Source organism: Pteropus medius, unplaced genomic scaffold (genome assembly GCF_902729225.1).
Source record: "Pteropus medius unplaced genomic scaffold, Ma_sr-lr_union100, whole genome shotgun sequence".
NCBI lineage: Eukaryota > Metazoa > Chordata > Mammalia > Chiroptera > Pteropodidae > Pteropus > Pteropus medius.
The window spans coordinates 459655-487069 of NW_024340694.1; the positions used below are offsets into that span (position 1 = coordinate 459655).

At 32.3% G+C, this 27415-nt stretch overlaps 1 protein-coding gene across 2 annotated transcripts in view; it reads left to right on the plus strand.

The window, feature by feature from the left end:
* The window catches only part of LOC120603325 (sodium/hydrogen exchanger 2-like), an 88789-nt gene that overhangs the window by 38551 nt on the left and 22823 nt on the right, over positions 1 to 27415 (plus strand). The window contains exons 2-4 of one of the 2 annotated variants that reach the window (XM_039863688.1): positions 17951 to 18168; positions 22140 to 22285; positions 24572 to 24685. In XM_039863688.1, coding sequence (XP_039719622.1) covers positions 18110 to 18168; positions 22140 to 22285; positions 24572 to 24685 — 319 coding nt within the window. In that variant the 5' untranslated portion in view covers positions 17951 to 18109. The remainder of the gene's footprint in view (positions 1 to 17950; positions 18169 to 22139; positions 22286 to 24571; positions 24686 to 27415) is intronic. The other variant, XM_039863694.1, reaches the window with a different exon arrangement.

Consider the following 27415-nt stretch of genomic DNA (forward strand, 5'->3'; position numbering starts at 1 on the left):
AATTGCTTATTGTAGTTCTCACTGTATTTATCTTTTATTCTTCCAAGTTCATTGAGCATCTTTAAACTTTTTATCTGTAGATTACTTGTCTCTGTTTTGTTCACTTCTTTTTCTGGGTTTTTGTCTTGTTTTAATTTGGGACAAATTTCGCTGTCTTTTATTTCAAACATCTATCTGTGTTTTTTTTTCTTTTTCTATTTATTAAGTAAATCTACTTTATCTCCTAGTCTTAAAAGAGTGTTCTTTTTTTTTTTTTTTTTTTTTTTTGTAAAAGGTTGAGTGGGTCCCAGTGGCATAATCCCATCTAGTCATCAGAGTGAGGTGCTCCATGGGTATCCTCTGTGTATTTGGGTTATTATTACTGTAACTACACCAGCATGTAGAGTTAAATCTCGAGCTGACTGGCTTGAAGGACCAACTGTGACTATTGCAGAGAATCTGGTGTGCAAGGAATAGTCCTAAAGTGCAGGAGCTGCTTTGGAGGGGCTCTGTATAGTGTAAGGCCCACTTCTAGGTGTATCAGGTCTGATGCCTCTTAGCAGGGGCTCCAGTGTGGGCCAAGGCTGGCTGCCACTTGTTCCAAGCTTAATGCCACTTGTTAAGAGCTACAAAGTGAACCAAGGTCAGCTACCACTAGTACCAAGCTTGGAGTCTCTTGGAAGAAGTTATGATGTGAGCTGAGGCCAGTCACCCTGTGTGGCAGATCTGAAGCTGCTTGGAAAAGACTCTGCCTGGTAGGTTGAGCAGGGCAGGATCCCAGGGGAACATTGGTTGAAGCAAATATTGTTACCCAGGTTAATGGAGAGTGACACAAGTGATGTGTTGACTTGCATTGGGCTAGCCACATGGAAGGAGAGCCCAACAAAAGAACAAAAAATCAATAGCACCCACCAGTGCTTGTATTCCCTGATACAGTTCCCAGTGATCTGTGCCTTTTTGGCACTTTTTCTAAAGTTAGTCATTATAATTCCTGCACATATAATTCCTCCACATGAGGGTCTTCTCAAACTGCTTCCTCCACATTGGAGCTTAGAGTGCATGATTTTTTGCTTGAGCTTTTAAAGAGCAGCATCTCAGTCTCCTATAGCCTTTTATCTCTCTAGGATGAAATCTCTTCTGGTTTGCAAAACCAGATGTCATGGGGACTCCTCTTCTTGGCATTGGTCCCCTGAACTGACGAGCGCTATTTGGATGGACCACCATGGCTGAGATATTTCTCCCATCTGTAAATCACCACACTAGGTGTGGGACTTGACCAGACTGAATCTCTGACTCTCTTACCCATCTCGGTCTGGCTTCCTTATATCCTCAGTTATAGTAATTCTGTAACTAGTCTTCAGGTGTTTCTCAATGATGGTTTCTCTAAATTTAGTTGTAATTTTGGTGTGTTTATAGGAAAAGGTGAGAGCAGGATCTATGTACTACACCATCTTGAACCCATCCCTCAAAATTGATTTTTAAGTTTTATGGAACTAATACCATTTAACTTTATGTAACTCTCAGTTCTAAAAGAATTTATTGTAAATGATAAATGTCACGGTACAGTGGTTGTAATTAGTCTGTTTTAAATCAAATGTTTTAGATTGAATGCAAAGATTCTATCTAGGGTCTGGGCATTTATATCTTAATTTGTTGAGAGATGTAGTTTGTGTTTTAAATTTCTTCCATCTTTATTGTCTATGTTGCCTATTATAAAAGACAAGTAAAAGAATGCCAACAAATTTTATTTTTCTAATCCAGGGCACTTTCCCAAGCTTCTAATATAGTATCCTTTAAGTGGCTTTCTTATTTTGAGCACACTGGAATTCTAAAGTGCTTGGAAAATGTGGAGATAGTCATCATGTTTGCATTGAGTCCTGAAAGAATGAACCATAAACATCACAATATTGTCAAAGCTACTTGTTTCCTCTGAAAATCTCCTGGTGCTTGACTTTTCTTGTAAATCTAAAATCTTTTGTTTGAAGTAAGGAGTACAAATATCCTTTAGGATTGTATCTGATAATCTTGTTTCTTATGACTGTCAAATTTAATGAAAAAAAGATCTACCCTATTTTCTATGGATATAGGTTAACAAAATCATTAAATTATTTATTTTTTTCACTATATTAGGCTAGGCCTTTAGGTGCATTTTTGTTATTTAAAAGTTATTTGTGTGAATATCCTTTAAAATATATGTACCTGTATGAAGTTTGTGTTTTGGTGTAAAACTATCTTACCTAAGGTGCAATTATTTTGAATGTAGTTGAAAAAGAAGAGCACAGCATGACTAAAATATTTGGGAGAAACATATACTAAGATGTCGTATAAATTGGAAAATTATTTAGAGTGAAAACACTGGATTAATAAATAGAACATTGGGGAGCGATGTCAGAAGCATGTCAGAGTGAGGGGTGGTCCTGGATCTCTCTCCTTGAAATAGCAATAAGCTGAACATCTGAAACTCAACAAATAGCACACAATCTGTAAACAAGCACATTTGAGTGAGTGTTCTGCATGTAAGAGATTCCAGAGCTCATAAGAGCTTCTAGACCGCCCCCCCAACAGGAGTTTTTTGGGGAGGTAGGTTGGGAGAAACAAAGAAGCTGTCTCACACAGCCAGAGCTCTCAGTACAAGGAGCAGGCGGGAAGAATTTGTGGCATGTTCCCCAAATAGACCTTTCTGAGGGATCAGCAAGTTCCACACAGTGGAGCCCAGGAATCAGGGCAGAAAGTGGAGCTAAGTGTGGAGAGGCAACATCAGCTGTAGTTGTGAAGTGTGAGGCTGAGACATGGACACTAGCAGGAACCCCCACCCACTAACCCAGAGTGAGCCTTCCCTCCACCCCATATCCTCCCAGACCTAGCACCACAGAGCCCAGGGGAATTTAAGTAAACAGTACTGAAACTGTCGCTAACACTGACAGGGACTGAAACCGAGGGTAGCAAACATGATTGAATATAAGAAAAAAAAAGACATGATTAAATCTCAGCTTCAGGGATCAAGAAGGCTTGGACACTAACTTTAATAAGCTCACACACACACACACACACACACACACACCTTCTTAGCAACAGGCCAAAGGGGAACCTCTTTCATAATAAATCTACGGAAAACAAAACATGAAAATAATATGCTCCCTTATTATCTAAAGTATTATATAGATTTAATGCAATCCCCGTCAAAATCACATCGGCATTTTTTAAAGAAATAGAACAGAAAATCGTCAGATCCGCATTGAAGCACAAAGGATCCCGAATTGCCTAAGCCATCCTAAGAAAAATGAACAAGATTGGAGGTATCACTCTGCCCAAATTCAAATTATACTACAAAGTGACAATAAATAAAATGGCATGGTATTGGCAGAAAAACAGACACACAGCCCAGTGGAATGGAACTGATAATCCAGAAGTAAATTTCTGTTTATATAGGATAATAATTTTCAACACTGGAGCCAAAAACATACAATGAAGAAAGGAATGCCTTTTCAATAAATGGTACTGGGAAAACTGGAAAATCACTTGCAAAAGAATAAAAATAGGCTGTTGTCTATCACCACATACTAAAATGAACTCGAAATGAAATGACCTGAATATAATACCTGAAACAGTAAATTGCATAGAAGAAAACTCATGGACCTTGGACTTAGGGTGGATTTTATGAATTTGATGTCAAAGGCAAGGGAAGTAAAAGTAAAAATAAATGAATTGGACTATATCAATCTAAAAAGCTTCTGCACGGCAAACACAACTGTCAACAAACTAAGGAGACAACCATCTGAATGTGAAAATATATTTGCAAGCAGAGCCTATGGTAAGGGCTTAATATCCAAAATATGCAAAGAACTCATACAACTCAATTACAACAAAGAAACAAACAATACAGTTAACAAATGGGCAGTGGACCTGAACAATCCTTCTCCCAAGAAGACATACAAATGACCAACAAACATATGAAAACATGCTCTCTTCACTAGCTATTAGGGAAATGCAAATCAAAACCACAATGAGATACCATCCTATACCTGTTAGAATGGGTATTATCAACATGACAAGTAATAATGTGTTGGATAGGATGTGGAGATAAAAGAACCCTAATATGCTGCTGGTGAGACTGCAAATCGGTACAACCACTATGGAGAACAGTATGGAAGGTCCTCGAAATACTAAGAATTGATCTACCATATAATCCAGCAATCCCTCTACTGGTTATTTACCCAAACAACTTGAAAATATATATCTGGAAAGATATATGTACACCGATGTTCATAGCAGCATTATTTACAGTGGCAAAGACATGAAAGCAACCGAAGTGTGCTACAATAGATGATTGGATAAAGATGTGATACATATATACAATGGAATATTACTCAGCCATAAGAAGAGATGAAATACTGCCATTTGCAACAATATAGATGGATCTTGAATTAATCATGCTAAGCACAATAAGTCTGACAGAAAAAGTTGAAAACCGCATGGTATCACATATATATATATATGGGATATTAATCTAAAAACACCAAACAAACATGACTAGCAAACAGAGACTCAAGGACATATTCAGTGGACTAGTGGTTACCAGAAGGAAGGAGGTAGATAAGAGTAAAAGGGGTCAAATATGTGTCAATGGAAATAAAGCTAACTATGAGCGGTGAACACACAATGTAATGACTTACATTGAATTGTACACTTGAAACTTATTGGAATTTGTTAATCAAGTTCCCTCTCATAAAATTAAATAGTTATTTTAAAAATGGAAAAATAGAGCACTGATATTTGGGGCACCTACAGGACCAAATTACATCAGATAATGAAGATATTTGAATCTGTAATTAAAATGGATAAAATGATATTTCAACTAATAGTCAATGCATAGATTTTAAATATTAAATACATTTACATAATTAAAATTTTATCTTTTTTTTTGTAATGGAAATTGAAAACCTCCTTTAAAACCTTTTGAGCTTCAGTTTCTTTATCTGTTAAATGTACATAATATCTATGTCACATAATGATTTTGCTTGATAAAATAATATATTAAATTAATGCTCTTTAAATATGAAAAGCAAATTTTAGTCTTTCTGTAGTTATTTGTCGATTGAATCACTATGTTAAGCATGAAGCAAAAGTATGATTATAGCCAGGATGTTTTATTGGGAAATTTTTCTCTTCCTTCTATTTTGTTCCATTGTTTGATAATTTGAAAAATGTAGCACAAAACACCTGCACTCAGTAAAGCATTGATTACTTTTTCAGAAGTGAGCTGTATATGAATCAGTTTGTACTGGAGGATTACTGCTTCTTAGAATGGTCAATATTATCATTGCTTTTTTATTTGAGGGAAGAAAATGGAGAAGCAACTTTTCTGCATGAACTCATTTTGGTTCCTTTTCAAGAATTCATTATTTCTGAAGTCAATAAGTATACATTTATTGATTTTTTAAATTAATAATGGCTTTGTTATTAGTGTCAGGTATACAGTACGATGGTTAGATATTTACATAAATATAGATTTTATTATATTGCCTTCTACTTTAAACAAGTTTTATTTTAAAAAAGTCTGCCTATTAGTTGCACCAATTTCTATAATATAAAATTTATGTATAAAATATGAAATTTTATTATAATGAGAAAATAAATTATATGCACATATATTTGTATTATAAGTAATAGTAAATAACTCTTTGAGATTAATATCCCAGGCTAGATTTCTATTTAGACACTTGAAAGTATGTTTTTTATCACTATTATTTTTTTACCTTTTTTTAAAGCTTGACAAATATGAATTTGCCTCTCTGAGTTTCTAATTAGTCTGTATTTCACTAAGAAAACTGTTTGCTATTCTTGTCTACCAGCATAGATAGTAGAACGATGTTAATAACTGTGGTTGGGTCAGACAGCTGAGACTGTCTAATATTGTTTTTGAGACTCCCATCAAATAGTAGGCATTGTTATTAAATGTCAAATTGGCAAAAATTCTTGGCAGAAGGAACAGAGGAACAACTATTCTTGTCTGGTATCATTTCAATATATAGTTAATGAAATGCACCGTTTCCTGATAGTATTATATCAACATTACAGTGTAGAAAGCAGCAAATCAATTCATTTTTTGTCTTCCATCTTAACATTAAAAATATTCTTAGATAAAGAATTATATTCTCTACAGAAAATTATTCTTGCAGTTGACTTGTTTGTGATTCCTATTCAGGAGTTCAAACAAAATTATTTTACATTCTAATAAAATAAATTTCTAATTATAGTCGAAATAACCAAAGGGTACTATTTTTTATACCACTTTCTTCCCCCACCATAAAAAAAAAAACTATAAATTTTGTTAAAAAAAGAGGTCACTATAGAGCAGGAAGGTTCAGAAAGATGTTTCATATAGTGACATATAGAATTTTTACAATATCATAAATACATTATAAAGTTATTTTTGTGCATTTGAAGTGAGTTACAAAGCTAAGCATTAGAATTTAAGAATAGCTTAATCCTCCAGTTTTATAATAAGTTTGAGCTGTACCAGTTGGTAAATTTCATAATTCATCTGTTTTACAATATAATAATGCTTTATTTAAGAAAATGACATCAATCACCACATAAGTACCCTATATAATAAAACTTCTATGTTGATTTAAAACTTCACTTAGTTTTCGAAATTGTTAGAATATAGCTGTAGATTCCCCTTTGTTAGAATGTAGAACTCTATGTGCCTGTAGAGCATAGAGATAATTCACTTTTGGAAGGAGTTTGTCTTCTATCCCACTGACACACAGATGGCTTTCATTGGCAACTGTGATCTTCACTATTTGCAGATTCTAGATAAGTACCTTCTATTTACTTTCTAGCCTAGTTGACATTTTAAATACTAAAATTTAATGTAAAATCCTAGCTCAAAATAAGTACATAAATAAAATCTGAAATATTAGCTATAACCTATTTTTTTTATTTTCATGGTAGACACTATTAGTCTGAGATTATTCCTTAAAGATACCAAATAGAATCATAGAGTTTCTTTCTATTTTCTTTCTATTAATTTTGAAATTTATTAAGCCTATACATTTTTAGTCATTGGAGTAAGTGAAAGAATCTTTGTATATTTAGTCAATGACATTAGAGCAAACACTTAAACAGGGAATCACAAAGACATCCCTGTTTACCACTTCCACTGTTTTAATTCAAAATTTCCAAGACCAGAATAAAATAAATTTTGATGTATGTGTCCTCAGGAAAACTTCTCTGGACTATCCAACTAGCTCAATTTTGAAATCACAATGCCAACGATGTTATCAGAAAAGAACCAATGTTTTTTTCTGAGAATGATATGAGAAAAAAGAACTATAGTGAGACTTGCACACAGTGGCAACTCAATTTTTACTTTCGAATGAATATATAAACAAGTGCATGAATGACTCATAGAATTTTAGATAAGCTATCATGAAATCACTTCTATAAAAGAAAACATTTGTATTTATCATGTGTCTATGACTCAGACACAACCTGCCTTATAGAAAAATGGATTCAGAAAGTGAGTAAATGACATTCTTAAGTATCTTATATTTCAGGAAGAAAGTAAAAGGAATTCCCTAAAGATCTGTAATGAGTCAATGACAGACATGACCTTTTATTCTAGAATTTAATTACTAAGAAACACTTCTACTCATATGGCAATCAATAGTTGAACCTTTACTTAAAATTCAGAGTTTAGTCTTAAAGACTCTAAGCAGTCTTATTAAATTAATTAAGGAACAAACATGAAACAAATTAAGAGCACATAAAAATCAAGTCTAATTCTATTAAGAGAAAAGATTTGGAAAAGCTATGACTTTTGTTTTTTAAAATCTTATTTAGGTGTTAGATTTTCTTCCATGCATATCCTTAAGAGTTTATGCATTGCTGTGACATCTGCACAGAGGGACCATAATGACCTAATATGTGTTTTGACATTGTGGAATGCTTCATAGTGATCTAGGCCTATGATAATTGAAGCGTGGTTCATGGACTTGTGCTGGTCCATGAACTGTTGGTTAGTTTAGGAATTGAAAACTTTTATAATCTTTAATACTCTTTTAAATATGATAGTAAGTGGGGACTTGTATTTTATAGGTCTTATATTTTATTTCACTTTTCTAGTAATTGATTTTATTGTAATTGACAGAAACTGATCTTTAACCACAGATTGTTTGAGAAGCACTGATTGAGGCCAAAGTGAGCCTTGAAAATAGTTATCTGACATCTTTATTAAACTTTAAAAAATATATGAGGCACAATATTAAGAGCTAGTCATACAATGAAGAATGAGATTCATTCCTCTATGAGTCCAGTAGAATAGAGCGGATGGTGGGTGGGGGATTATAGTGTAGTTTTTAAGGCATTGGGTTCTGCAGTCAGACAGATGTGTATATGTGAGTTCCTTCTCTGATGATTGCCAGGTGTATAACCTTAGGTAAGTTATTTAAATCTTTCTGAGCTTCAGATTTCTGATCTATAAACTAGGCAAAATAAATAGTGTGTAACTGATGCAATTGCCATGAGAATTAAGCAAGCTAATGTGTATAAAGTGATAAGTATTGTGCCTGTTATACAGAAAATGCTCAATGGACATTAGCTAATGTATGTGAAGGAGAAACATCTATATGAGTAACTATGGTATAGGGTAGACATGACAAGGGTCAAGCTAGAGTTGCAAATAAATTGCTATGAACGATACAAGGTTCGAGAAATTATACAGGTCTTTGAAGAATGAGTATGAATTTAGCAACTGGAGAATGATTGAAAGTGGATAATTTGAATAAGAACACTTGATCTTAAACAAAACATATTTTGTTGTAATTTTATAGAATAAGTCACTAGATTGTAAGTAGCTATTTTCTGGAAAATATTTTTAATAAAAAGCGGCACTCAAAAATAATTTCTAATTTTATAAACCTAATTTGTCTTGATTTAGATAGTTTGCCCTTTAGTTTTCTAGAGATCCATAGCTGAGATTCTAGAGAATAAAATGGTTGATTTTAAAAATCATTTTTTGAATCGCTTGGCTGTATGGATTGCTATATAGGTATTATGTATTATTTAAAAGCAAATTAACTAGACTAACCACATCTATCTTTAAGGTTAAACAACCATAGGTGTAATCAAAGGGCAACAATTTACTTGACATCTTGAATTTCTACATTGACCTTGGATTTGTTTGATGTAAAGAGACAAAATGATGCTGCTGGAGGAGATATAGTTGGTTGCTGACTTAGAAACATTCGATTTTAAAATTTTGTTCTAGGTCAGCCTTTCATCCAATGAAACCAAAGCAAAAAAACCTTCTACTTCCAGCACTACAGGACGTCCAGCTCCCAGGATGCTACTACTGCTTATTAGCTATGTTCTGAGTTAAATAGATTTTGTGTGATAGTTTAGGAATTCAACCACCATTTATAACATTAATACCATCAAAATATAATTAATAAACTTTTGAGATACATCTCATTCATAAATGAATAATGTGTAGACTGCTCATATCTAATACCTTAGAAACATGAAGTACAGATGAGAACCATATGTGGTTTTGTGTTACAGATGAATGATCATTCATTGCTAGTTGTATTTGTATTCTATTAGTTTGTGTTTTACATTATTTTGTATTCTTGAGATCAAGTCCCAGAAACAACAACTGCTATTTGGTGGATAAAGTCTGGAAATATTGGAGTGAGGGGGTTACAGAAATATTCTAATAAATGAAATAGTCATTGTAGAACAAACTTATATTCTCATTTTTGTGTTTCAGGAAGTAGTTAATTATTTATTATATTACTTTTGTATGATGAAGTCATTTTTTAAAAACTGGGATAGAGATAGAGAAAAGTAGTATAGTAGGATATAATGACTAAGACCATAGAATTTGAAATGAAGAAAGTCTGGGTTTAAGTTCCAGCTCTTCTACTTACTAGCTGCATGACCGTGTTGTATTAATTGAGATGTAAAGGGCTTAACACAGTACCTGGTTCTTCATGAGAGCTCAATAAGTGGCGCATTATACTGTTATTTTGTATTTTCTCTTCATCCTTGAGAATATGTGAGCCTTATACTCTATTAAATGTAATGAGCTGAAATCTTACACATTTCTGCCTCCTAGATTTTTTCTTTATGCAAGACATCCATGGAACTGGTAACCTATAGTGCTGCCAGCTGTGTATGAGTCACACTATGTAATTTTGCAAAAACAGTTTTATTTTAATTTATAAATTATGCATGTTCATGGTAAAACATTAAAAAAGTTGACTATTAAAAAAAAAAGATTTATAACCAAGCATGCAAGGATAACCATAAACGACATTTTAGTGAAAATCCTTACAGGATTTTTCCCCCTATGTATTGCTATAGCATTTAAATATGAGATTGAGAAATCCATTATAAAGGAGATGGAAAAGGCCTTTCTTCAATTCTAGAGCAACTGGTTCTGTTCTTTTTAGGACAATGGGGCCAGGCCTATATTCAGGTAAAGTACCACATAGCAATGGTCTTTTGCCAGTGTAGAATGGCTTCTCTATGCAAAGATGGCCAATCTCTGTCAGTCACGGCAGCTTTCTTTTTGCTACACATTGAAAAACTTTGGACTTATTATAACTTTTCTATTAACAAAAATTTATATTTGGCTAGTATGTTTTTTTAAATTTAATTTTATTATTAGTTTCAAGTATACAGTACATTATTAGATATTTATATTGTTTATAAAATGATCCCCCTAATTGCTCTTTCTCTCCTCTGGCTCTCCACCTAGTCATTACATTAATGTTAACTGCATTTCCTATGCTGTTCTCCCCATCCCTGTGACCATCTATTATACTATGTTTTTTTTTTTAATTTTGGTTGATTGAATTGCTTCTGAGTTATCTAAGAATTATAACTGAATATGACCACTTATATTATTTTGGTGGGGAGGACATTTGTGTAAACCTTTTGTGGTGAGATCATTTCCACTCTCAGATTATGATGTAATATCAACCTGGTTAAAAATAATTTCTGTTTGTCTAATACAAAATAATATCTATATATTTACATTGATCCAAAGATCAAATCTACCTATAGATTAAAACTTCACTATTGTAAAAGTACAGAAATTTTCATTTCCTCATTTTTCTCAAACTTGTGAAATGATTTACATGTAAAGCATTAGTTGCTGCATTTTTTGCTTTAATGTATTAGAACAGCAACCATACATTCAGAAGAGCATCTAATTTTAGTTATCTATACATAAATAACCTGTTGCTTGTCCTATTCTCTTTTCAGAGTGAAATGCTTCCTGTTTTCTCTTCTTCAAAACTAAAAACAGAAGTATAACTTTAAACCTTGTAGTTGGGAGGAAACCGAGATAATTTACTCCAACCGCCTAATTTTTCAGATGAGAAAACTGATTCTAGAAAGATAAAGAGATGTGTGAGTGAATGATTACATACTTGAGATTTTTCACTCAACAGCATAACTAAGTCATCTTAAAAGATCAGAATCTCCTACTTTTAAAAAGTGGATGAAAAATAACAACTCTACGTGAAGCTCAGCCATTTAAAAAATAAATTGTGGTAAAGAAACTCACATAACAAAATTTACTATCTTAACTATTTTTAAGTGTACATTTCGGTATTTTTAAATATATTCACATTCAGCCATTCTTTCTTGATTAAAACTATTTTATTATCACCTTTTTGAGACTAAAAGCCATACTATTCTATTAAAAAGCTCAGTTGTTTTTGTACTCTTGAAGTGACAGCTCTAAGATGTGAAACAATAAATAATGGATGAAGGCTGGCAAGTTTATAAGTATGAAATTACACTTAAAAGGCAAAAAAGAGACTGTTGTAGGAATTGAAGCCAAATCAATGAAGAAGGTCATCATCTTTATTTTTATATACTGGAATAAGACTAAAGAGAAGCATTCTTTGCATAGACAGTATTAATTATTTTATTTTGTGATAAAATACAATTTTTGTATTTCTTTCGTGAAAAGGAAGATTTAATTTCTGCCTTTTATAAATTTTAACATTATTATGAAATCATCATGAAGACATTTTCCCTTGACTTTTTATTATCGCAGCCTATGGAAATAGAATATTTATTTTTGATTGGTTGTTAATATATGGAGAAGCCTTTAATTATAGCTGATTCATTTAGTATCTCGAATTCATACTCAACTTCATTTCTGATTTCCACTATAAGGAACTTATTGGGACTGAAGTATACACAGTCACATTGAGTGGGAACCTCTGGGGTTAGAATGAGCTCCAGTAAATCTTTTTTCAATGTTTCTGAGATACACTTTAATTCAAACAACAAACAAGTATTTATGACTTCCTACTATATGCTTAGTGCCGTTCTCATTGTTATGGGAAATAAAAGAGCATTTTAAAATAAAGCCCTTGCTTTCACAGATCTTATAATCTACTTAAACGAGGCAAAACATACACTTAAAATAATAGGTTGACAACAAAGGAAGATAAGAAATGCTCAAATGTTTAATTAATAACTAAAAGCACTTATCTGCTATCATGAGTGGGCCTTGGACAGAGTACCATGTGGAGAAGGAAAGATCTGAGAACTAATGAAAAAGCAGGAAAAGGAGTAGATAGAAAAGAGAGAAAAGTAGCCTGGTTTATTTGCTCTCTCATCACTAAATATTTAGAGGCTGTAAGCATTTCCTGCTTGCTTTCTCCTTTTGCCTTCCATAATAACTTCTTTTAATCTTTAGTGTCATTAGATATTGCAAAGTTTCTGATTCATATTAACTACTTTAGGTGATGAGGAAAATTTGTAACTAGTTACTCATTAAATCTTCCAGAAAATAGTCATAAGGTACTTAATTATTTAATCTTATGCATATATGAGTGTATTTTATCCATTCCCACCCCCAGAATTGTGGGCTTCAGTAACACAATGACAATGTTTTCTGTAGTTTTCTGTTTTACTCATTAACTAGCATACCATAGATGCTATCAACAACAAAAACTTGACTCTTTAAAAATTTTAGAAAGACTTTTACTTAGGGTCTTGCTTATGGATTATAGTCTGAGAGTAGAGCTTTAAGAAACCTTGAAGCAGTGCTCTAACTTTGGAAAAGTAGGGGCCACTTAGATAGAGGAATGAGAGAAAATATACCTAGTGCATTAGAAGTTTCAATTAGGGTACATATAGTTCAATGATTAATGGTTTTACATAAAATAGAAGGAATGTGTAGAAAATATAAGGTTGAGCTGCTGTGATCCTGGCATCAGGAAATTTTAATTAGGGTCTGGAAACAATTAAATTACTTTGAAATGCCTTGAAGTGGATTTTATCAGGATGTTGAAAAACAGTCACTGTTATTGATCCTTAGTGTTGAAACTTCCTAGGTCATGGATGTGATTATCCCCTACAGTTTGGGTCTTAGTAAAAATATCTTAGGAAAGCTTATTGTTCTCTCTGGGTTTTTGATTAAGTCAGAGAAGCTGAAGAACCATTTCCCTCTATAAGCTCAATATGTATTTATTGAATATGTTTTACTCATTTATTTATTATTAATATTATTTTAATTTGTGTGCCTCCTAGAGAAAAGTTAGTTTGGTAAAGTATTTTGGGAACTGGTAAAAATATTGTTATTTGATAGGTTTATTAAATGACTAGTAGCCCAACTTCAGCACTAGGTGTTACATATAAAATCTATATATAGAGATATGCCCCTTTTTAATTATTAAGGCTTACTACATTAGAGCTTGATATTTCAACAATATAGCAATGGTGAAAGTGAATAAATGGTTTTAACTGATAGTCTAATAAATTGCCTAAGAAAAAAGCTGTTCTAACTTTTTTTAAAATCCTTGTTATGTATACAGTACATTGGTTAGACATTTATATAGTTTATAAAGCACTGCCCTAATTGCTTCTTCTCTCCTCTGGTTTCCCATCTAGCCAATATATTAATGCTAACTGTATTTCCTTTGCCATGCTCCCCATCCTCATAACCATCTACCAACTACTAATTTGTACTTCTTTAACACTTCACCCCATTCTCCCAGCCAAATTGTCCTCTATATTTGTGAGTCTGTTTTGATTAATTTGTTCTTTTTGTTCCCTAGATTCCGCATATAAGTGAAATCATATGGTATTTATCTTTCTCTCTCTGACTTATTTCACTCAGCATAATAACCGCCAGGTCCATCAATGTCATTGCAAATGGTAGGATTTCATTTTTTTAATGGCTGAGTAATATTCCATTGTATATATGAACAATAATTTCTTTATTCAATCATCCGTTGATGGGCATTTGGGTTGCTTCCATATCTTGGCTATTGTAAATAGCGCTGCCATCAACATAGGGGTGAATAGGTCTTTACAAATTATTTTTTGGTTTTCTTTGTATAAATACCCAGAAGTGCAATTGCTGGGTCAAAAAGTATATCCATTTTTAATTTTTTGAGAAACTCCCAGACTATTTTCCATAGCAGCTGTACCAATTTGCAATTCTGAGGGTTCCCTTTTCTCCGCACCCTTGCCCACGTTTGTTATTCTTTGATTTATTGATGATAGCCATCTGACTGTATACTTGAAACTAAGAAAAATATAAAACACTTGTTATTATGATAATGGATGTCCCTGTCTTATTTCTTGTTTAAAGTTTAAATCCTTGTCTTATTTCTTGTTTACTTTAAACCTGCCTTTTCACCATGAAGAATGATGTCTGCTATGGATTTCACCATGATAAAAAATAAATAAATAAATAAAATTCTTGTTATGCTATCTCAAAAAAAAATAAACTGTATTGTTAGAATTTGATTTTTAAATGGCTTTACTTTATAGAAAAATAACACTCATCTACCCCATATTTTTTTGTTTTGCTGAAATAAAACTGTAATTTCGCAGTGAAAATAAAAAGAAATAAAAAAGAAAAAGGGTAAAAAAAAGTCAGGGTCTCATGAATAAAAACACTCTGTTAATCATGGCCAGTGTTGGGCGACATCTGATTAGTAGAGGGGAAATGAATAAAAGAAGTAGGAATATGAAACCTTATAAAGCAGGTGAGAATCGTTGCCAAATTAGTACATAGGGAGTGCCAACCTACAAGAAGACAAATTTAACTTATGCAGGCCATCTTTATTTGTTTTGCATGAAAAGGTAATTACCTCCTCTAAGATATTGAAAGGTACGAACAAAGAACTATCCTGTGCTGAAAGGCACCAGACAACATGTAGTATTTCAGGAATTTCAGCAGATGCCCAATGTGAATCTTACTTCCTAAGGATTTCATTATTCCATTTCTCTCAAATAATCACAAAAAGATCCAATATAATGGACATTTGTGGTTACTAAACTGCTTTCATTATTTTTTACGGACTAGGAAATGAGAATAAATGTAACACGTGGGAAAACAAGATATTTGTAATAATTATCATCACCAAATGCTATTTATTAGAAGAAATTATTAAACAGTGAAAAATAAGGAAGTGAAATCTCTTGACAATTCGCTTAAGGCTTTTGACGTCCACATTATTTTTTAGATATTTTTAATATTATTCAGGGACTGGTTTACATAATAGAAAACAAATTTTCACTAACCAAATAAAACTAAATATTCTTGAGATGTCTGCACTTATAACAGGAATTCAGCTTTCATCTTTAAAATTTGCACACAAAATTATAGCTGAAAGCAGAGAACCTGTAACAGATTGAGAACAGATGATTGGCTATCAGATTTTTGAAAGGCTGGTTGTTTACTCGTTGACCAAGCCTATCTAGTTAAAATAGCTGAGGCTAAAATAAAAATCGAGCAATTAAAACATTAAAAAAAATCTGTCCTGGAACATTGAACATCATCATGGAACTCATCCAGTTTTTGGAGGAAATCCCGAACTATTTAGAGAACAAAGCAGCAACAGTATATAACAATGGCAGGAGAGTCAGCTCTTTAGAACTAAACTTACTAAAGAAAAAAATGCAGTTTGACAGAGAAAACAATATACTTTGGCAACAATACTTAATTTTAAGTGTAAAAAATATTTGAAAGTATACCTTCAAAAATTGAAATAATCAACTGACAAAGTCCCCTTGTAAACTGTTATGAGGAAAAAAAGAAAGGAAAAGTCAGTGAAGCTTCTTTTATACTTCTCTTTCTTCCAGAATGGAAGTTTACCTGTGTTTCCTAAAAAAGGGAAGGGGTTATATTGGGTTGATGCTGAATGTCAGAAAATTTTAATACCCAATTAATGAAAGAAAACATAAAACAAAAGCAAGTCAGTAAGAAAAGGTAACTCCCAAGAAATGGAAAAGCAAAACATCATGTTGATTGAACATGTCACACGTGAAAAGCGAGAGTCATTCATACAAATGAAATGCCTTCTGTATATATGAAAAATACATCAAGGTGGTTGAGACAATGGTTTCTGGAGACAGATTAATTAGATTCAATCCCACTCTGCTAGTTCTTAGCCAAGTAACCTTGAGAAAAGTATTTAACTTATCTAGGTCTCATTCACCTGTAACATGGAGACAATAACTCATAAAGGTCAATCTGAGAATTAATTGAGATAAATAAAACATTTAGAAGATATGCTCATTACAAATTAAGCACTGAATAAATGTTCTACTTATATACAAATGTGTATATGTGTATTTAGTCTTATCTGTAGGTTAAAAAAAAAAGAACAAGAATTAAACTTGTCAAATGACGTTTTAAGTCATTAACTGTCTTAAATTGGTGTGCCTTTAACAGAATGCTGTGGGTTTAGTTTGACTGGAGTAATCCTAGAGGTCCTGCAGTAACTTTAAGGAAAACTGTCAATCAGTTATTACTAACATTAAAGGAAATGAAGGTGAATCAGTCTTTTCAAGGCTCCCTTTGTTATTCTGGGTTTAACTAGAGCTGAAATTTGAATATAGTTCCTTGCTGATCACTATTTTCCCTACTACTTTTGGTTTTACCTTTGCTAATTCTCTAGCCATCTTCTGAGTATTAGTTTAAACTAAGGATTAGCAACCTTTATGCCTTTAGTTTCACATTAGAATATTTAGACTTGTTTGTTTAGTCTGGGCTGGTCCTGGGCAAAACTAAGAATTTGATAAAGCTTACCCATATCTTCAATCTGCACAACAGATTCCTAGTTTGACATTCTTACTCTTATGGCTTTTAATGTAAATCATTTTCTGGGAGTTTTACATTTTAAAAAAGGTTATACTAAAGGTGGAAGAACATCTGTCTTCTCTGAAATGAGTGCAGATATGTGGATGGTTATCATCTTTCCCTACTTCTTAGAGAATAATTTAAAAATAATTTAGCATGGGGTGTCAAACAGGTTATTGTTCATCTTACATGCAGTGTTCTCCCCTCCCTCGTTCACCTCTCCCAACTGTCAGAAAAATATCTAAATATCTTACCCTTAAATGAATAAGAGCAGGAAGAAAGTCTCAGCAGACCAGAAACCATTTTTGTGGGTTGAAAGGTACAAAGAAATATATTTAAGGAAAGCTTGGAAAGGATTATGAAACAGGAGTATAAAAGCATAATTTTGAAAGCATAGTGAATAGAATAAAGCAGCAAAAAACCTCCCTTGGCATCAAGAAATGCTTTATTGATAACATTATTGTGCTTTGGAGGCTACAAGGATGTATTTCTCATTCTTAGCATATGCTTCTTTATAATTTGCTGCCAATGATTAGAATCTGTGACTGCAACCCTATTTAAGGACAGATTAGACAATGTTAAAGATGGTCAAGTAAGTTAGCATGTGGTTCTCAGAACACCAAAAGACATAGAAACTGCCATTTATTTTGAAAACTAAGTATTTGATAGTCTTAGAAATGTATTAATTCAGAGGAAATGGCATGTTTTTTATACTCTGTAACAGGATAAGGCACCTTAAGTCACAGAAATCCTGATTTAGTCTTTAAGAACATTAATGTGATCACTTTCCCTTAAAGTTAAATGCAAGTATTACTCTTACACATTTGTTCCCTTCTTTAGAATTATTGCCTGTGCTATGTGCATGAAACGCTATATGGAAGCTAACATTTCTCAGAAGTCCCAAAGCACCACCAAGTACTTCATGAAGATGTGGAGCAGTGCTAGTGACACTCTCATCTTCATCTTCCTTGCTGTTTCTACCATTGGAGATAACCATGAATGGAATTGGCCTCACATTTGTTTCACTGTCATGTTTTGTCTTATTTGGAGAGCATCAGGTATGGTAAATATTGTTGTTTAAGTAGAAGAAGTCAACTGAACTTGGGATACATTAGAAGAAAAAAAATTAAAATCACAATATACTATACTTGCTTTACTTCTCATAAGCAGACTGTTTTATATCTCTATGTAGGGGATGCATAATAGCAATGTTAAAACAAAACAAAATAAAACAAAACAAAACAACAACAACAAAAAACAAGCTCTAAAATCAGACTGCCTGAATGTAAATCCTAGCCTTACTACTTAGGCTTATGGCTTTCAGAAAGTTACATAATACTGCTAGGCCTTAGATTCCTCAACTATAAAATGGCAGTGGTAATATTATTAACTTCTTCTAGCTATCGTGAGAATTACATGGCATAATGAAGTCCAAGAGATTAGCATAGAACCTGGCACATCATAAACTCTCTGTAAGTGTTAGCTTTTACTACTAGTACCAATAATACTGCTGCTGTACCACTATAAATACTAGTGTTATTATAATGTAGTATAATATGACAAATATATGGATGCTCCTAAGAATTACTTACAATTCTTAGTAAGAACTACTACTAAGAATAAATATTAATACACAATATTATTACTATTGCTAGGATCAGAGCTGAGGGTTTTCTCTCCTTTTTCTGAATGTTTACATCTCCCTGCTTCCCCCCAATTTACAAAAAAATAGTAAAAGTCACCACTGCCTTTAGCACTGTTGTTCCAACTTCCCATCCTAACACACAATGATATGCACCTTGCTAATGTCTGCATCGGTGCTATTAAAGTACTGACTGTGTCTTGGGAAATTCTGACTCCAGCAGGAAAATACATACCACTTCTGTCTTTTTCTCAAACTCTGGAAGAAGCCAAGTGACATCTGGTGCCCCTAAACCATACCTGCTATCTGACTTTATTAGCTGCAGCTAAAACCATTTCTCACTCCAACATTTACATTAAAAAATATATGTATATATTCCATTGGTACTAAAGTGAAATACACATGTGTAGCATATTTTTCATCCAAAACAAAAATCACAGCTTCATTGATAGTTAAACTGAACTGTATCTACAATCTTGCATTTTATTGTTTGCATAGGAATTCAGTTTATACTTTGTCACATTTTCTTGACATTTATATCTTTACTTCCCTCCTATACAAATGAACAGAATCATTGTAGACATTTCTTTTGAGACTATGAAACTTATTCTAGCAATACAGAAAGGCACATTTGGGAAATTTCTTAGGGTTTTAAAGATGAATAATAAGGCTAGCCAGGGTATACTTTATTATCCATTAAAATGTGTTTAGCTCGGCCACTAACAATGAAACCACCAGCTAAATGTCATATACATTCATAGAAGGCAATTTCTCATTTATTCTGAGCCCACTGGGAAAATCTCACTAGGGTTGTAAAATGTTCTTTTTTTATCTAAACATATTTTTAAATAAAATTGGAAAATAGTCTACTTTGTGCTCATGTCATATGAAAAATAGCAGACAGAAAAGAAAAAAAATGCCAGGGATAATTGAGGTTTTTCTATAAAAAGTTGAGAACTAGAAGAGCAAATATTAGAGATGGGTAGGTAGATAGATATAGATAGATATAGATATAGATATAGATATAGATATAGATATAGATATAGATATAGATATAGATATAGATATAGATATAGATATAGATATAGATTTTTAGCCGAGACTATATATATATATATATATATATAGCTTATACAAATTTAATATAAAAATAATATTATAAACATAGTCATATGTGACTTTTGAAGTTTTTATTCCAAAGTGTTAGCAATAATTTTCTTTGGATAGGTACGTTTATGGATGTTATATTCTTCCTTTGCATATTTGTATTTTTCTCTAAGAGCTTCCTCTGCTTTTGTAAAATATATATATATTTGTATACATAGTTTGTATATATAGTGTGAAAATTCAGGAGATGAAACAATCCTATTTTCAATACCATTTTATTTCCAATCTATCTCTACCTCTGGTATGCAGAGAGAAAATGAAGAACTCCTTATTATAATATAATCAATGAAGTATCTATAACATCATTAAACTTGCATCACAATTTAGCTTAAGATTTGCCTAAATATGCAGAGGAGAGATGAGTTGAATACAGGCCATAGAAGGCCATGGTATATTTTCCCCTTTGAACTTTAGCCATATTAAATCATTCAGAGAGATGATAGGTAGGTAGATAGATATAGATAGATATAGATATAGATATAGATATAGATATAGATATAGATATAGATATAGATATAGATATAGATATAGATATATGCAATTCTATTGAATTAAAAGTTTTGGTAGTTGATGCACTAGAATATTCTCTTTCTTTTTGGTTTGGGAACCCACTTAGACTTGTGATAAAAAAATTGAAAGGCCAGCATCCTGACAATATGTCAATATTGCTGAAGCAATATACCTGAGTTGACCAAATGCAGTTCGACTAAAAGTAAGCTGGATAACTTTCCATTTAGTCAACATTTTTATTTGGCCCCAAATGAATATATTGTCACTAGCTTTGAGTTCTGGTAATTTTAATACAGCATAAGGGAGATTAGAAATTAGAAATGCTATTATATATGTTTAAGTATGGTTGGAACAACTTAAATGTTCAACAGTAGAGAAGTAGATAAAACAAACTATTAAAAAATAATAATATAAACATAGTCATATGTGACTTTTGAAGTTTTTATTCCAAAGTGTTAGCAATAATTTTCTTTGGATAGGTACATTTATGGATGTTATATTCTTCCTTTGCATATTTGTATTTTTCTCTAAGAGCTTCCTCTGCTTTTGTAACAATAAAACAGATAATTAAAAGACCTAAAGAGATCTGAAGAGTTTTTAAAAAGAAAATTTAGAACTCTGAAAATTTTTATGAATTTAGCTTTTATTTATTTTAATTATGCTTGCTCTAATAGTTTGCTCTGTTTTCATTTTCTGGAACAATGTAAATTTTTTAAATTGAATTAAAATGTTTTTAAAAATTGAAAAAGAGATCAAAAATTTTAATCATATACAGAGATTGTAAGACTATGCCCATGGTCCTCCAAATTGCTGTATATTCTAGTGAAGAGGATCTGGAATTTTATTTTCCCCAAACAAATCAATTTTTGCTAAATTATCTGTTGGACAACTTATTTCAGCTCAAATTTTGTGTAAGGGTTCTTACTTTCAGCCCAGCTGTCAAAGAATCTTGCATTCTCTTTCTTACCTTGAAGTAAATTATCTGATAAACTTATTCACAATAAGATGTCTAAAATGTAATCACTAGGAGTCAGATATGTGGGACAAAGATTTAACCCATGCCTTTCAAATAGTACTGTCCATGACCAAGCACTTCTCTCATGCTTAAGGCTACTTTTTGAGACAATAGACAATTGTGAGTAATAAAAATTTTTAGCCGAGACTTGAACCTCAGAACTCTAGACTCTGAGCATGAGGAGAATAAACCCTTTTCTTCAAAGCTTTGAACCTATCTGGTGGCCTGGCTGATTAAAGATTAAAACCAGCACAGGTCACATTACATAACTGAGTTCACTAGCTTGGGTCAGCTCAGTACTAGTAATAAGACTGAAGAGAAATGTTATTTTCTGTTTGTAGAGACTGCCTTTTCAGAATAACCCAGATAATCCACATGGGCCTCAAGAAGGAAATTGTACTGCTCTCATTCTAAAAATCTGAGAACAATCAAAAGAAAAAAACAAAACACAACTATTTAAAGAAAATTCTCTGAAAGTAATTTTATTAAATAAATACTTTAATAGCTTAATTAGTTTAGGTTTTTAAATTATTCATCACAAATCCTTAGAATTTCAATCTAGTTTAACATTAATTTCTTATAATACATTTGTAACATTTTTATTTCTATTAATTACTCAACCACTCTTTTTTGGGGGTGAAATTTAGAAGTTCTTGTGTTGATTTTCTTTGTGAACAAATGTCATGTGAATACAGTCACCAGGAAGGACCAATTTATTATAGCCTACGGAGGACTGAGAGGAGAAATCTGTTTCTCCCTTGTTTTCCTGCTCCCAGAATTTTCCAGAAAAAAACTCTTCATAGCAGCAACCACAGTTGTCTTATTTACCATCATTATACAGGTAAACAAATGATTAAAGTAATGCAATTTGAAATCCTTAACTTAGATGGAAATGAATGGGTCAACATCCTCTTTCAGGATTTTGAACTGAAGTAGTTTATATTTAGTAGGGACAATTATAGCATGAAATAGTTTCTAACATGACTCAAACAGGACATTTACAAAATCTGAGATAGAATTTATTTTTAAATCAACGGGGAAATGAGAGCACGTGTCCTTTATTCAAGTGGTTGACACCAATAGCTTTACAACAAATACTGCATTTTAACTACTTAAAAAGGTAAGGTTGAGGTTGAGAGCAGAAGAAGAAATAAATAAAATTCTTTAGAAATTTTATTATAATGTATTTTTTTTCTTGAATTATCTCTTTGGTTTGTTCATATCCCCATATCTCTCTAATTGCCAATTCACTGCACTTCAGTTCTACAAAGCTAGCCAAAAGAATGTTGGAAAAAATGTCTAAAAACCTATCTAGTAACTAAATGAGATAGTATTTCAAATTTTGGCTAAAAATTTTAAACTAAGATAATGATGGTGGATATATCATGTGTATGTGGTAGGGTAAGACTAGTCAGAAGATGTGAGTTTGGCAGGCTTCCCATTAAACAAAATAATTATTTATCTAAAATGGATGAGATGATTTCTTAGGTTTTGATTTTTTTTGTTTTTGTTTTGTTTCATTTTGTAAGTGACTGATTAACATTCCACATTTATTTTCTTATCATTTAAAATTAATAAATTGCAGTATTTCATCTCTTCTTATGGATGAGTGATATTTCATTATATATACGTACCACAGCTTCTTTATCCAATCATCTATCATAGGACACTTCAGTTGCTTCCATGTCCTAGCCACCGTGGATAATGCTACTATGAACATTGGTGCGCAAATACCTTTCCGGATATGAGTTTTCAAGTCTTTGGGTTATATAGCAATTTGTGACAACACAGATAGACCTCGAGATAATCATACTAAGCGAAATAAGCCAGACAGAAAAAATTGAAAACCACATGATATCACTTATATGTGGGATATAAACCTAAAAGCAACAAAAGAACAAGACAAACAAACTGAGACTCATGGACATGGACAATAAATAACTAGTGGTTACCAGAGAGTGAGGGAGAGGGGGGAAGGAGGGAGGTAGACTAGGTAAAAGAGGTCAAATATGTGGTGACATTAAAGAATTAAAAATAAATAACTTAAAAAAAAACTGACTCAAATATAGAGGACAATCTGGTGAAGGCCAGAGGGGATGGGTGGCTGGGGGCTGGGATAAAGTGGTGAAGGGTTAAAGAAGTACAAATTAGTAGTTGATAGATGGTCACAGGGATGGGGAGTACAGCATAGGAAATGCAGTTAGCATTAACGTAATGGCTAAGTGTAGAGCCAGAGGACAGAAAGAGCAACCAGGGGGATCATTTTATAGACTATATAAATGTCTAACCAATGTACTGTATACTTGAAATTAACAATAAAAATTAGTGTTACTATAAAAGAAAAAAATAAAATTAATAAATTCTATTACACCAGCCAAAAATCAAATTGTTTTTAATCTAAGCATTAACTGGCCTTCACGCTGATATGTCTGTCAGGTAGCAAAATGTTACTTCAAAATGCAAAGTCAAAACAGGGTAAAGGGAGTCAAATATGTGGTGACAGAAAGAAATCTAAATATGGAAGGTGAACACACAGTGTTAATATATATATGCCTTACTGTTAAAATATATAGCTGAAACTTATTGGATTTTGTTAACCAATGTCACTAAAAAAAGAAATAAAAACAAAATGTAAAGTCATTGTAAAGAATGAACTTTCAATTTCTCTATTATTTAAAATTATTACTTAATGTTTCAAATAATTTTTCAATAGCACATATTCTCCTTCAATTTTACATTTCCTTCAGTTATTCAATTGCATCTTACTCCTAGAAACTTCATCATTTGACATTTATATTTTCCCATTGTTACAAATAGTGTTGTAATCCATTTAAGACTCTGGGTAGTTTGTATAGGGTTTAGGTGTTGCGGGTGAGTATTGGATGATTGCAGTTAATGAGATTGTACAATAGAAAACTTCTCCTGTCTTTCCAACACCATCTAGTGGTTAAAATATTTGAAGACATTTTCATTTTGTTTAAGAATTAAAACCTATTGTAAAAAATAACAAATGTACAATGTTATATTCTATTTATTAAAGATTGGTAAAATTGTGATGATGTGCACAGATGAGTGCCTGGTCTACCATCAGTAGAACATGTCTTTTGAATTTTTTTCTGTGATATAGTGGAGATGCTCTGTATTCATCCAGTTATTTTCCCCCGCTTGGTTCTGCTTGAGAGAGAAAGAGAACTGGAGTTGAAATCAGAAAACCTCAGTGTTAATCACAATTTCATTTCTGGTGAGCTTAATAATCTCAAACGTGTTACTGATTCTAGTCCTTTTTTTTTTTTTTTTGTAAAAAAGAAGATATAGGACTTGTCTTTTGGGATGTTTTGTTATAAATATCAAATAGTAATATAAGTTTAAAAGCACTTTATATTTATAAGGTATTATTGTTACTATTATTAAGACTTAGGGCACTCAAAAAACTTATTTTCACATGCTGTTTCCACTTGTCAATTCTATTTAACTACAATTTGGATTCTGCCTTCACTGTTCCACCAAAATTATTCTTGACAAAGTCTCTTCTGACCTCCATATTGCCAAGTTAGGATGCATTTTTTTCTCCTAAATTATGAAACTTGTCAGCAGAGTTTTATACAGAGGACTACTTTATGTTTCTTAAAATACTTTATTTGCTTTTCTTCACATCATACCCTCCTAGTATTTCTGCCTTTCTCAGCATTTCATAGTCTTCTTTGCAGGCTGATCTTTCTCTAAATGTGAGAATTCTCCAGTTAGGTCCCAAATATTCTGTTCTCACCACACTTTTTTCATTAGGTGATTATATTCATTCTCATGGCTTCAAATACAATATAAATTTTGATGACTTCCTATTGTTTATTTCTAGTCCAGATAGCTACTCTAAAGTCTAGGTGTATATTCAGCTATTACTTTATATTTCCGCTTGGGTGTCTGAAAAGAGCATCACAGCCAATATGTCCACAAAATATAAATCTGATCCTCCTCTGTTCTTCTTCTTCCATTTGAGTAAATGACACTGACATCCACCCAGTTAATAAAGTCAGAAATGTAAGATGTATCATTGATTATTTCCTTTTTCTTATCGTTCACATCAAACCTTGTGGTTTCTATCTCCAAAAAAGATCTTCAACCCATGTATTTGATTTTTTTAAAAAAATCCAGATATACAGAATGTATTAATAATATATTTTGATTAACAATGCACTAGAATCATTAACCCATACATGGCATTTATATATGTATGTATTTAATATTTTTAACAACTACGAACCCAGCACTGAACCTGAGAAATAAAAAGTTAATAATAACCTAAGCAGTGCATGGCTAACCTGTTTTCTCGCCTCTCGCTCTCACAGGTAACTGATATTCTAAATGTATCATTAACTATTCTCTTGTCTTTTAAAAAATAGCTTTGAGATCACACATATTACACACATGGATACATCCACATACATATATTAATTAGTTTAAATTACTTTTTAACATTATAAAAGTGGGTATGTGTTATGTGTATGTTTTGCATGTAGCTTTCTGGAATTTTTGGTTTGTTAGCATTATATTACTAATATTTATTTATATAAATATTCATTTGTCATTTTTTTTACTGCTCTATAATATTGCATTTTGATTATACACCAATTTATTTATCTATTGTCCTTCTAACTGATATATTTTTTCTTTTTTAATATTTACTTTTAAAAATGGTGTTGCCATGAACATTTTTGCATGTCTTTTTGTGGAATCTCTATGCTAGTCTCCATTCCCATTGCTATTATCTTAGTTCAAGCTACTATCATGTTTCCTGAGCTGTCTTAAAGTTTTCCCTGTTTTCCTTTCCTCTTTCAACCTGTTATCCCCATGGGACCAATATTTAAAAAAAATAATTATTTTTTATTTAAGTATAGTTGGTACACAATATTATATTAGTTTCAGGTGTAAAATATAATGACTCAGCATTTATATACCTTATGATGTGATCACCACACTAAGTCTAGTAATCACCCATCATTGTGCAGACGTATCACAATATTATTGACTATATTTTCCTTCACCTTTTTCACCCATTCCCCCAACCCCTCTCATCTGGCAACCATTAGCTTGATCTCTGTTCCTATGAGTCTGTTTTTGTTTTGTTTGTTTGTTTGTTTTAAGACTCCACACATATAAGTAAAACCATATGTTATTTGTTAAAAGCCATCTTTTTATAAAAAAAAATTATTACTTGCTTTCCCAAAAAACTTCTATTGCTTCTTTTTTAACTTTTAATAAAATCCAAAAACCTTAGCATGGCTATAAGCTGTAACAAATATGACTCTTGTCTGTCTTTGAAACCTCATGGTTTTTGGGCCATTTTCCATCTTCTCCACTGTGTTTTAACAGCCTCTTTAACTTCTTCAAATGTGACAAACTATCTTTTCTTGGGGCTTCCAAACATGTTTTTCTGTCTCCCTAAAACACTATCTCCTGGATACTTGTGTCTGGCTTTGTCTTATCCTTTCTCAGCTAATATACAACCTCCTCAGAGCAGCCTTTCCAAATCACTCTGCGTAAGTGGATTTCCACCCCCTTATTCTGCACCATTTCATCTTGGATTTTCTTCTTGTTAAAAAACAAAATTAAACTGAGTAAAATAAAAAGATCTTATCGGCTTTATTTGATGATTTATGAATTGAGCAGTATCCAATCCAGCAGATAGCTCTGATGATCTGTGCAAAATGAAAAACTTAATAGGCAGAAGGGAGCAGGAACAAGAAAGTTATACTAGGAAAAGAAATGTGGATTAGCTATTGCAAGGTTACTTTCCTTAGGGAATAGCAGAGGTCTATCTTGCAGATGACCTAACTAGTACTGATTAGATGATTCTTGATCGACTGGTTTAAGAGTCCATTTCTGGGAGAACTGAAACTGTAATTTAAGTCAAGTCTTGGTTTGGTGACTTGGAGCTTAATATAAGTGTCTCTATTTTAGGCATATCGTCTTTTTA